Below are 10896 nucleotides of genomic sequence, written 5' to 3' on the forward strand. Positions count from 1 at the left end.
GGAAAGAGTTTAAAAAATAAGAACACTGTAAGACAGAAGTGTGTTCAGTTTGAGTACTTAAGTGTATCTAGTATACGGCACTGATGAATGGCAAGATTTAGTGTACAGTATTTTGAATCAAGCCCCAACTGTGTTTAGTTTTTTTTATGGTAGTTTTTATATAAATTAAACTACAGTGTTTTATACAAGTGACTTATTTTTGACCCTCTATATCCTTATTTTTTTTGCTCTTAAAACTATAACTTTCTTTTTTAATTACCCATTATTGGGCTTCTGACATTTTAAAAAAATTAATACTTATCTCACCATTCCACTAATGGCATTTATGAAATCTTACTATAGAAAAGTGTGTGGTTTCATTTTTATTTTTTAAAAAAAGCTGTGATATTGGCTAATTATGTATGTTTATTACTAAATATAATACTCTACATGTATTAAAGCATTCTACCATTAGTAGTGCCTTAAAGCTAAACTTTGTAAAGCTATGTGTGTATATGTTCTAAATTGCAGTCAATTACTAGTCACTAACAAAAAAAAATAAAGTATCAGTACCGCTGTCAGCTAACATAATCATCCAAATTTAGGTATTAACTTAAACTAAAATGGAAAAATTGATACTTTAAAAAAGTATAAAACAAAATTTAAACAAGTTATTGATGCAGTATTTTTCATGACATGGGCAACTTACAGAAAATATTACATTGTCAACTAAAGATACTTCTTCCATGCCTTAAAGTGCAGAAAGAAAGACTTCTGTATTCCAAAAGTAACCACTGTTTTTATAGGTTCACTGCACAACTTTTTCATGCAACTCAATTTGTACATGCGATTTTGAGTTGATCTCTCATGTCAGTTGGAATTGCTGTTCAGATACATAATTAGTTCTATCAGTAGAAAGGTCGATATATTTCACAGCATGGGTTTCTTTAGGAATAAAGGCTCTTGTGCAAAGGCAGTACTATTATGATGAATGTCTAGACTGATTATTAAATACAGTGCTAATATACATGGTTTTAACTGGGATAATGCAAAAAAAAAACATTTGGTAAATAAACATAAATATAAAAAGCACAATTTAGCACTTTTTTTTTCAACTGAGTTGGTCCAGCATCTTTAGTAGCCTCTTATGGTTCTTTCTCAAATTGTCTCAAACCTGCTGAGAAAAAGAAACATGAGAAATTGCTTGAAGTTAAAGAAGTGTTTTTAAATTGTTGTAAAGCAGACCTGGATTAAATCTCAAGAAATCTTCTTAACTTGTAAGAACAATAGGGCAATGGAACAAGCTGCCCAGGGAAGTTGCTGATTTTTCCTTTATATAAAAGCTTCCAAGAGAAGCCCTATATTCTCTCCGTCTAGAACGGCTTAGTAACAGCTAGTCCTGCATCTGTTTAGGGGCTTTAGACTAAATGACCCTTAATGTCCTTTCCAACCATATGAATGTGCCAATGCTATACAGAAGGCACAGTTTCCAAGTAACTCAAATATCTCCTCAGAGCACTTGTAAGAAGCAAGGCATAGTACAGACCTAACACCAAGCTTCTTGGCCAGCCAGTACACTCAGAAGTGCTCCATAGCTCCACCGGAGGATGAAGATTTCACATGATGAAAAACCTTTGGAGCAGATAGTGGGAGCACAATGGCCCTTCTATAAAGAAACTTCAAGTAGTACTACAAAGCATGTTCCCTACCCAGCATTTCCCAATGGTTGACAGCCACTGATGTACTAAGTTAGACTCCATTCTGGTCATCTCTTGAACATATTTTTAAAACTACTTGCTGTGCTTGCAGTGGCAGGACACTGACAGTGACCTCATCCTCCTGCTTTACCTGTGGTAGTTAAAGGGTATTATTAATGTATTTTGACTGCTAGTTGTGTATGAGGTTTGTTCCCAGAGTTTTAAGAACAAGTTAGACAAACATCTGTCTAGCGTGGTTTAGATAGGGATGACCCTGCCTTGAGCAAGGTTTGGATTAGATGATCCCCTGAGGTCACTTCCAGTCCTACTTTTCTGTGATTCTAAAACTCTACAATTCCCAGAATAAAGGACAGCTAACCAAAGCCTGGCACTTGGAAGTTTTAATCTCAGTTCTTGTACTGACACCATCTCCACACATGGTTTGGGGTAAATTACTCGGTAGTGTCATAATAGCTTAGATCTGGCCTGCTCCCATAGAAATCAATGACAGAACAGAGTGCATCTAGCGCTGTGTCATTCTGGATATATTCCTTATTTTCCTTGTAAAATAAGAACAAAGCTCGCCTGATAGGACAGGTAGTTTTTATACAATGCATTTAGTTTTCACAGTGCCTACAAACATGGTAGCTATTGTTACAAGATCAATTTCTAAATGTCAGAGTGATAAAGCCCACTACTCACACATTAATCTTTGGATTGAATTTTGTAACTTTCAGTCTGCTGTGTAGATTGCCATTGTTTTATTTGCAAGGCTAAATTGAAAGGATCCTGTTGGATAGGCTTCTTAATTTTATTAAACAGTTAAAACTGATCAGAGAACTCTGTGTTCCCCACCCTTGTATTCCTCAGAGGCTTGTTGCCTCTGGTTGGCATTCTTTGCTTTTTCCTTTCCAAACAGCCACGTCACAATTCTCACACTATTCAATCCTAACATGGCCAAAATGGAAATGCTAAGCACAGCTTGCAGTGTGAGAAAGTACCAGTATACTGCAGCAGCCAATGCAGGCCTGAGGCCAAGAGCATTTGAAGTCTGCTCAGATGAATTTACAGAGGTTGAGGGCACTCACTGATTTCCAAGATTAAAATTTTTTAAAAAGCAGCAAGTGGCTATTCATTTTTCTTGAGACTTTACTCTTAGCTGTTGGTATTGTTTAGCATTATTTTATGGGTTTGTTTTAAGATGTTTTGAAGGTTTCTATTTCAATGGAACCATTTGGATAAACAATGCTGTGACATTAACTTCAATCAGCTAGTCACTTTTTTGTTATTATAAATAAAAAATCAGATCCACTCCCACTACAGACTTTAAAAGGACTATTCCCAGATGCCTGACAACTTCTGTTAGTAAAATGACTGTCCTGTTCTTTGGACCTCACACAGTTTACTGGAAGGCTGCAGCTACATCAAACGTATTACATATGTTGTTCACACCAGGCTTGGAAAACAGCTAGAGAACTGTAAAGTATTGATTTAGTCAATACCATAGAAGGCAGATTTGGGCTTCTAACTCCAAAATATTTTTCATGTTAGTTATGGATGCGATAATTGCAACTAATTTGTTTGAAAGGCAAAGGAAGCAATTTCTTTTTATTACCATTAATGGTATTATCATTTTAAAAGCTGTATGCATCTGTATGAAAATGTGGAAAGGCTTCTATTTAATGTTCAGGAGAATAATTAGCCTCACTTACCATTAGTCTCTGACTTTTTCCCCATAGTCGTTACCTGCATTGAAAAAAAATCCATTTTTAAATAAGGTTTTATATATATATATATACACATATATATATATATACACACACACACACATATATATATATATATACACATATATATATATATATACACACACACACACACACACACACTCATATATATAGAAGAAGAAGAAGAATTATAATTATTCATAATGGAAACATTCATTCCTAGCAAAGGACTAACACTTAATTCTTCATAAAAGGGACTTAAAAATTAAATGCTGCATAGACCTTTTGCTGGCCTATGGTGATGTTACCTTAGTAGTAGAGGTTGTCTTTTCAACTGACTGCTTCTCCCAGAGATTACGTTTGCCGGATACATCTCCTGGTCTTAAATCCTGTTTTATTTTTGGAAGAGAAGCAAGAGAATAGAAACCAAGATTAGTTCAAATTTGTGTTATTAAGGTAAATTAAGGGCTTTGTTGCCCAGCAGGAACTTCCCACAGGAACACCCACACGAGAACTGTGCAAATCCCACTCATGATAGTTTTTCACATATGAACAAGGACTGACGGCAAAATTTGGCCTGAAGAACCTTTATTTACACATTATGTATGTTCTTTTATTTGCTTCTGTGATATGTCATGCAAGAAGGTATGAGTAAAGAAGGGAAAATAAGGCTTTTTTTTCATTTTTAAGACAGAGAATGGGTTCAACAGCCATTGCATAAGTAGCAGAGACAGCAGCTGGTATTTTATTTCCTCGGCGCCTCTTAAATACCACTGGCACTCCCCAGTCAAAGATAATGTTTTTTGTTTGTTTTTTTCTCTTAAAGACAGTAAATGCAGAAGGAAACACTTTATGAACACCCAGAACAATGCACAACATTTGTTCTCATTGTATAGCAAGATTTACATAATGGCCATTCACATATTCACCCCGGATACATGTGTACTGCTCTGTAAAATTCTGCAGTCAGGTGGATTTACAGTTCTGTAACAACAGAATTTATTGTATTATTGTAACCCATCCTCCACAAGGAGGCCTATCTATCCACATCTCCCAAAGTAGTAGACAAAGTCCAGCTAGGGATCATAGATATACTTCAGTAAGCTGTGACTCTCTAGAATGTGCCAAAAACAAAGCTAGAGAAGTTACAACTGCTGCTGGGCAATTTTTGACCTCCAGAAAAAGATTGTCCACCAATACTGACAGCACAAATCTCCAAAGGACTGGCCACATAACTCACCTTCTCTCCAGTATAAAACTGGAAGAAATCTCATAGGTCAGAGTCCTATCCTCTGCTGTTGTAGACAAATCACATCATATCTCCCAAACTGAAAAGGCTTCGTCTTCTAACTAGACAGCAATTTTACTCCCTGTCTCCATCCTCCCCATCACCTCCATGAGGAGGCTGTTCCTGAAATTCGTGTCTCTAACAGTTGGCAAAGAATATTGTTTTAGATTTTGGAAAGGAAGAAGGAAGGACAGCTATGTCCTAGGGCTGGGGAGGAAGAAAAAAGAGGTGGCTTAGGAACGGAGACCATCTTGATTTATCAACAGCCTTAAAACCCTAGATTTACACCTGTACAATTGCTCAGAGTAAACTATAAACACATTTACCTGACCAGCTTAGCAAAGAGGCCCCCCCAATCCAAAAAAAAACAGAAGGCAAGCAGGCATCTAGAGGAGTCCACTCAAGGAGAGAGACTGAAAGGAAAGAGCAATCCGCTGAGAGAGAGAAAGAGAGAGAGATGGTTGAGGAAAGGAGAGGTTAGATCCAGGTTCTCACTGTCATTTAGAAAAAGGAATGAAAATTTAAAAAATATAAGAGTTTGCCTCTATGCTAATTTATTTTAACTGCTGTTAAGCACTTATCACAGTTTGTGGGGGAAGGGAGTTATTTATTCAGGCATTGTGGTTACACAGTGTTACACAGCTGTTGACAAATGCTGATTTACAAAGAACAGCTATTGCAAATTATAAGCAAACCTATTAAAAGATAACAGATATGTAAATCAAGAAAGCATATGCTACATTAGCAGGGAGGTACCTTATTTACTGTGTAGACAACACAATGGACATCAGGAGAAGGCTTCTTTCAATAAAACACCAAAATCATCATTACTTATGATGCAACTGAAGTTTACGCCCTGCTTTGTGTGCCATCATTTTCTTTGCCCAGCCCTTTTCCTCTGCTGTGTTCCCATTCCTGTTTTTTCCTCTGTGAGATGCTCTCAACCTATTTTTCCCTACTTGGCTGTGAGGAGGGGGCATTGGTTTGTTCCTCCATCCTTCATTTGTGGCTCTATCTGCCAGAAAGCCCCACACTCCATTAACGAAGGCAGCCACTGGTGGTCTGGACCAGGTACTCTTTGTAGCTGAGGTGAGCAATCCTATGGTAGCTGCTCCTGCGGTTACTGAAGCAGGGCTTACTATGGCAACAGGGATAAAATCTGGCAGCTTTCAGGGATACAGCTTGTAGCTGTGTTGGTCTAAAAAGCAGAGGCAGACACAACTCTCGGGCTTGAGGCGATATCTTTTATTAAACCAATTAAATAGTAGCACAAAAATTTCTTTGCAAGCTTTTGGTTTCAAACCCTTTGGATACAAGCTATATCCCTGAAAGATGGAAGGTACTGTAATTAGCCATTTAGAAATGTAAACTTCATTGCTAAACAGGAAATAAGAAAGTACATCTGTGGGGGGCCTGTAGGGGAGATCATGCTCAGGGGCAATCAGCATGGGTTCACCAAAGGCAGGTCCTGCCTGACCAACCTGATTGCTTTTTACGACCAAGTAACTAAATCCTTGGATGATGGTGTCACTGTAGACATAGTCTTTCTAGACTTTAAGAAGATCTTTGACACTGTCTCTCACCCTATCCCCATCAATAAATTAAGCGACTGTGGCATTGATGCCTGCACAGTTGGATGGGTAAAAAATTGGCTGATGGGGCGCACCCAGAGAGTAGTGATGGACGGGCTGTACTCAACCTGGCGAGATGCGAGCCGTGGGGTTCCCCAGGGCTTGGTCCTCGGGCCCGCACTGTTTAACATCTTCATCAGCGACTTGGACGAGGGGGTGGAAAGCACGCTGTCCAAGTTTGCTGATGACACTAAGATGTGGGGCGAGGTGGACACACTTGAAGGGAGAGAGAGGCTGCAACTAGATTTAGACAGACTACAAAAGTGGGCAGACGAGAATAGGATGGGGTTCAGCGTTCAGAACCAGAGGCTGAGCTTGCTTATTTGGTCCTACCTAGATTGGGGGTTTAGCAGATGCATCTTTGGAATTAGTTATCTGCATGGCTCGTAATGACGCCAAAGCAAGGACATTACTTAGGTCAGGCCGCAGTTGGAGGACTGTGTCCAGTACTGGGCGCCGCACTTCAAGAGGGATGTGGCCAGCCTGGAGAGGGTTCAAAGGAGGGGCACCCGCTTGGTGAGAGGGCAGCAGGACAGGCCCTACGAGGAGAGACTGAAGGACCTGAACCTGTTCAGCCTCAGCAAGAGGAGGCTGAGGGGGGACCTGGTGGCTGTCTACAAGCTCCTCAGGGGGGATCAACAGCAAATAGGCAGGGCCCTTTTCTCCCCAGCACCACCTGGGGGGACAAGGAGCAATGGTAATACGCTAATGGAGAATAGGTTTACGTTAGAGATCAGAAGGCAATATTTTACAGTTAGGGTGGCCAAAATCTGGAACCAACTTCCCAGAAAGTGGTCCTCACCCCTACCTTGGGCAAATTCAAGAGGTTGGATGATCACCTGTCTGGGGTCTTGTGAACCCAGCATTCATTCCTGCCTGTGGCAGGGTGTCAGGCTAGATGATCTGTTCAGGTCTCTCCTGACCCTAGCTACTATGAAACTATGAAAAATTCAACTCCCTGCCTGACATCTGACACCTCCAGGAAAGAAACCTGCTGGAGCCGTGTCTCAGCCTAATCCGCATATTCACAGAGAAACTTTTCCACAAATGGACTTTGAAAACCAGGGGAACCTCACCATCCTTAAGGAGATCCTGGTGTCAAAAAAAAACTGTGATAAAAAAGGTGGAATAGTGTATGCAGCATGTGTCACCCAAAACTGGAGCCTGGCCAGGTGGAGCTATGCTTCAGCTGCCAGCCAGGCTCCCTGCTGCGGGATCGCCACAAGCACAGCCCCCAGAGGCCCTCAGAACCCCAGGTGACGCTGCTGGAGCCAGCTCAGGTGCTGGCTCCAGCCTCCCCTACCCCACCTGGGGCAACATAATGCGTGCCAGAGTGCACATGCACGGGCGTTCCCTGAAGACAAGTATCAGCGGCACATATTGTGCCACTGCTCTTGTCCCTGGGGAAACACACATTCCCACTCATGGGGACGCTCCCCAGGTGTCCTGGATCCTAGCAATGCCATTCCTCACCAGCCCTCTAGTGACAAGTCAAAGCTTTGGAGGCAAGAAACTCTATTAACCTTTATCATGCAACTGCCCACAGCACGTTCTAACTTTAACACCACTTAACATCACTTCCAGAGATTTAGTGCAACGTGTAATTTCATCCTTATTTACCAGCATTAGTGTTTCTGTAAACTTGAGCATCTTGGTAGGGAAACGTCCTACCATCCCTTCCACAGAACTATCTAATTTGTTGACCTAGCAGATTTACCTTATTGCTTTCTCCCATTGGCACAAATGAGAACCCATACTCCAAAAGCCAGGTGTTGTAGATCTACTTACCGAAGGTTTTGGAGCAGGCGATTTGTTGCTCTCTGGGGTCTTGGTTAGCCATTCATTGATACGACTGGAAACACCAACCTTCAGTCCAGCTGTTTCCTGCAAAATAACCATTTACCAATTTAACTGGATATTTTTTTTTAATGTAATCCTGCCTAACAGATCCATAGTTTGGGGTTAAAGAAAAATCAAATCCCCAAATTGAAGAAAAATTTCTCCCCAAAAGTCTGTGGCTGTTTGGAATTCATCCTGTATAGTTTGAAGATATTACATGTCCAAAGTGAAAAGATCTTTATCCTAAATTCCAGTATACCAGAGACCTAAGCATCAAAACAAGTTGTTAATATAGTTTCTTAAAATACACAGCAAAAATGGTCACCACTGGCTCTGAACTTAGCCGACAGCTCAGCACTTAAATCAATGCTTGCTGGTTCTTTTGACATTTGCTGAGCATCTTTCAGCTCACATTGACCGGTGGTTTATGAATTTAGAGAGAGAAGATACAATATACCTTTATAGATACCTCAATGAAGAACAAGCTGGTAGCAGTCAGATCAGCATCTAAGCCACTTAAGACACTACTGGGTAAACTGGCAACCATTTAAATTGTGCATATAGCACAAGCCATTTCCAAATCCCATTGATCTCAATATTAAAGAAGCTGCTTAAACCAATAAAAATTAAACAGCTAGTTCAAGCAGGCACAGTCTACTCTCAGGCTTTCCCACCTCATTAATGCTGGTTCCACTGTTACTCAGAACCTGTCCTCAGTCTCTAACGTCTCGACACTTTATGAAGGCTTGTCACACTGATATTCAGAGAGCCTTGCCTCTAACAGGAGCCTTGAAAATGACATTTTCAGGGTTGTTATTAACACAGTACTGACAGCAGGTGAGCTAAGCTAGAAGGATTACCCACCCATCCCACATTTCAGGCAAGTTTTTGATTGTCAAACTAACCCATTACATAAAGCTTAGACTACGTAAGAATTTGCATCACAAAACAGCCATCACAACTCAGAGAGCCTCTTTACATTGTTTGAGCTGCTCAGTTGTAGCTGTCAGATATGACATGTGGTGTCTCAGCGGGAACTTTATAACTAAGCCCACTATGGCACTAAATTCCCCACATTGCCTAATGTTATAGCAATCTCGAACTGGTAGCTGGGTGTTTGTGGACCCAATCCTTCAAGATGCTGAACCTCTTTCTCTTCCAATGACCTTGACAGGACTGCTCACAGGAGCGAATACTCACAGAAGTAAGGAGTGCAGAATCGGGTCTTATATAAACAATAGACAAAACAGAAATATATACCTTATTGGGTGTCCCTGTCCCAGAAGGTGATGAGAAAACATTCCCTTTCTCCCACATGCTCTTAATGTTACGAACACCCTCAGCCGGGACTGGAAGATCAGAGGCCGCTGGCTTGGTAGGTTTTGAAGCCTTGGTGCCCTGCAAGAGAGAGACTACTTTGTGCTTAAAATTAAAACTGGTGTCAGGAGTGATCTAGAGCGCTGAGCTTTACTGAGCAATATATTGCATGTTAACTAACAATATGTTCTACTGATGACAATACGAAATGATGAAGAGAAAGATTTCTTAGAAAGAATATGGTTGAGATCGTCACCCATTTTTAAATACAGTTGTGTCCAACGCCACAACAAGCTAATTTATGGGAACCACATTCCTGCAGATTTTGTGCACATGCATTTTCACAAGGTTTGTGGTAAACTGCAAGAGAACACATGGTCACAAAACTGTGCTGACCCCTGGATTTGCCCTGCACCCTCTCAAGCATATCCATCTCCCTCAAAAAAAATTGCCTCTGGTTTCTACGTAAGTAAAAAGGGAAGGATACTCTGAGAGGAAGGCCTTAATAAAGATTGATAAATAAAGTGTATTCCACTTTCTCCCACTGATGCTGACACGTTAATATTACTTTCTTGAACCGTTGGGACAGACTTCAGCAGCTGAAAGTATCTGTAAGATGAGGCACTTTTACAGGGTTACCAAATATTAGTGCCAACCTCTCTATAGCCACAGTCTGTGACAGTCACAAGTATTGTAAAGTATATGCTTAATTGCAAATCAACTTAAGACTGCATATCCCTGTTGAAAAAAATCAGCAATTCTGCATCAGCACATCGGGTGTTTTTACACGTGCCTCATGCTCTGGGCATGGGAAGGGAGCAGAGGGAAGGGTGCTTTAATTAGAGCAGCTGCAAGAGCCACTTTAGTTAAAGCACCCACACCATCTCATGAATCAGTATCTCTGGGCCCCACCACCATTTTGAAATGTGGGGCACTGATACATGAGACGTGGAAGCTGGCTGTAGCATGCTCCAGCAGACTCAATTAATCACAGAACTTCAGAGCAGTAATTACAGCATGTTGGAGCAGTCTCTGGGCATGTCTATAGGTACCCATTAAGACTAGATGGTGGCTGTAAAGTGACCAGTCACATTGTTTCAAAACTCTGCCCTACTTCTCCAGCATGAAAAGCCAACTCACATGTCACAAAGAGCCAATTCACACATGTACTCAATGCACACATCAGTTCAGATTTACTGAAATCAACAGAGCACCAATCATTGATACTCGCTGTTCCAATGTTTCTGGCATGGCAACACCAGAGCTCCCTGCTGCATGAATCCCACCTTGTGGATGGATGGGGCTATTGTTACATCCTCACCCATTCATTTGTTGGTGTCTAATACAATATCAGGGCATGTGGTTAAAGTTTTAGGCCCTTTGAGCTTGTTACGCTTATGACTTACTCAGATTCCAAA

At 40.8% G+C, this 10896-nt stretch overlaps 1 protein-coding gene across 7 annotated transcripts in view; it reads right to left on the reverse strand.

The window, feature by feature from the left end:
- Positions 1–450: 450 nt before the first annotated feature.
- The window catches only part of CALD1 (caldesmon 1), a 283619-nt gene continuing 273173 nt past the window's right edge, over positions 451–10896 (reverse strand). For 5 of the 7 annotated variants that reach the window (XM_006019421.3, XM_006019422.3, XM_006019423.3 and 2 more), the window contains 5 exons: positions 9422–9559; positions 8111–8206; positions 3712–3792; positions 3389–3422; positions 451–1156 (listed from right to left, as the gene is read on the reverse strand). In XM_006019421.3, coding sequence (XP_006019483.1) covers positions 1125–1156; positions 3389–3422; positions 3712–3792; positions 8111–8206; positions 9422–9559 — 381 coding nt within the window. In that variant the 3' untranslated portion in view covers positions 451–1124. The remainder of the gene's footprint in view (positions 1157–3388; positions 3423–3711; positions 3793–8110; positions 8207–9421; positions 9560–10896) is intronic. The other 2 variants (XM_025198786.1, XM_025198788.1) reach the window with 1 other exon arrangement.

The sequence above is a fragment of the Alligator sinensis genome, unplaced genomic scaffold (genome assembly GCF_000455745.1).
Source record: "Alligator sinensis unplaced genomic scaffold, ASM45574v1 scaffold87_1, whole genome shotgun sequence".
Taxonomy (NCBI): Eukaryota; Metazoa; Chordata; order Crocodylia; family Alligatoridae; genus Alligator; species Alligator sinensis.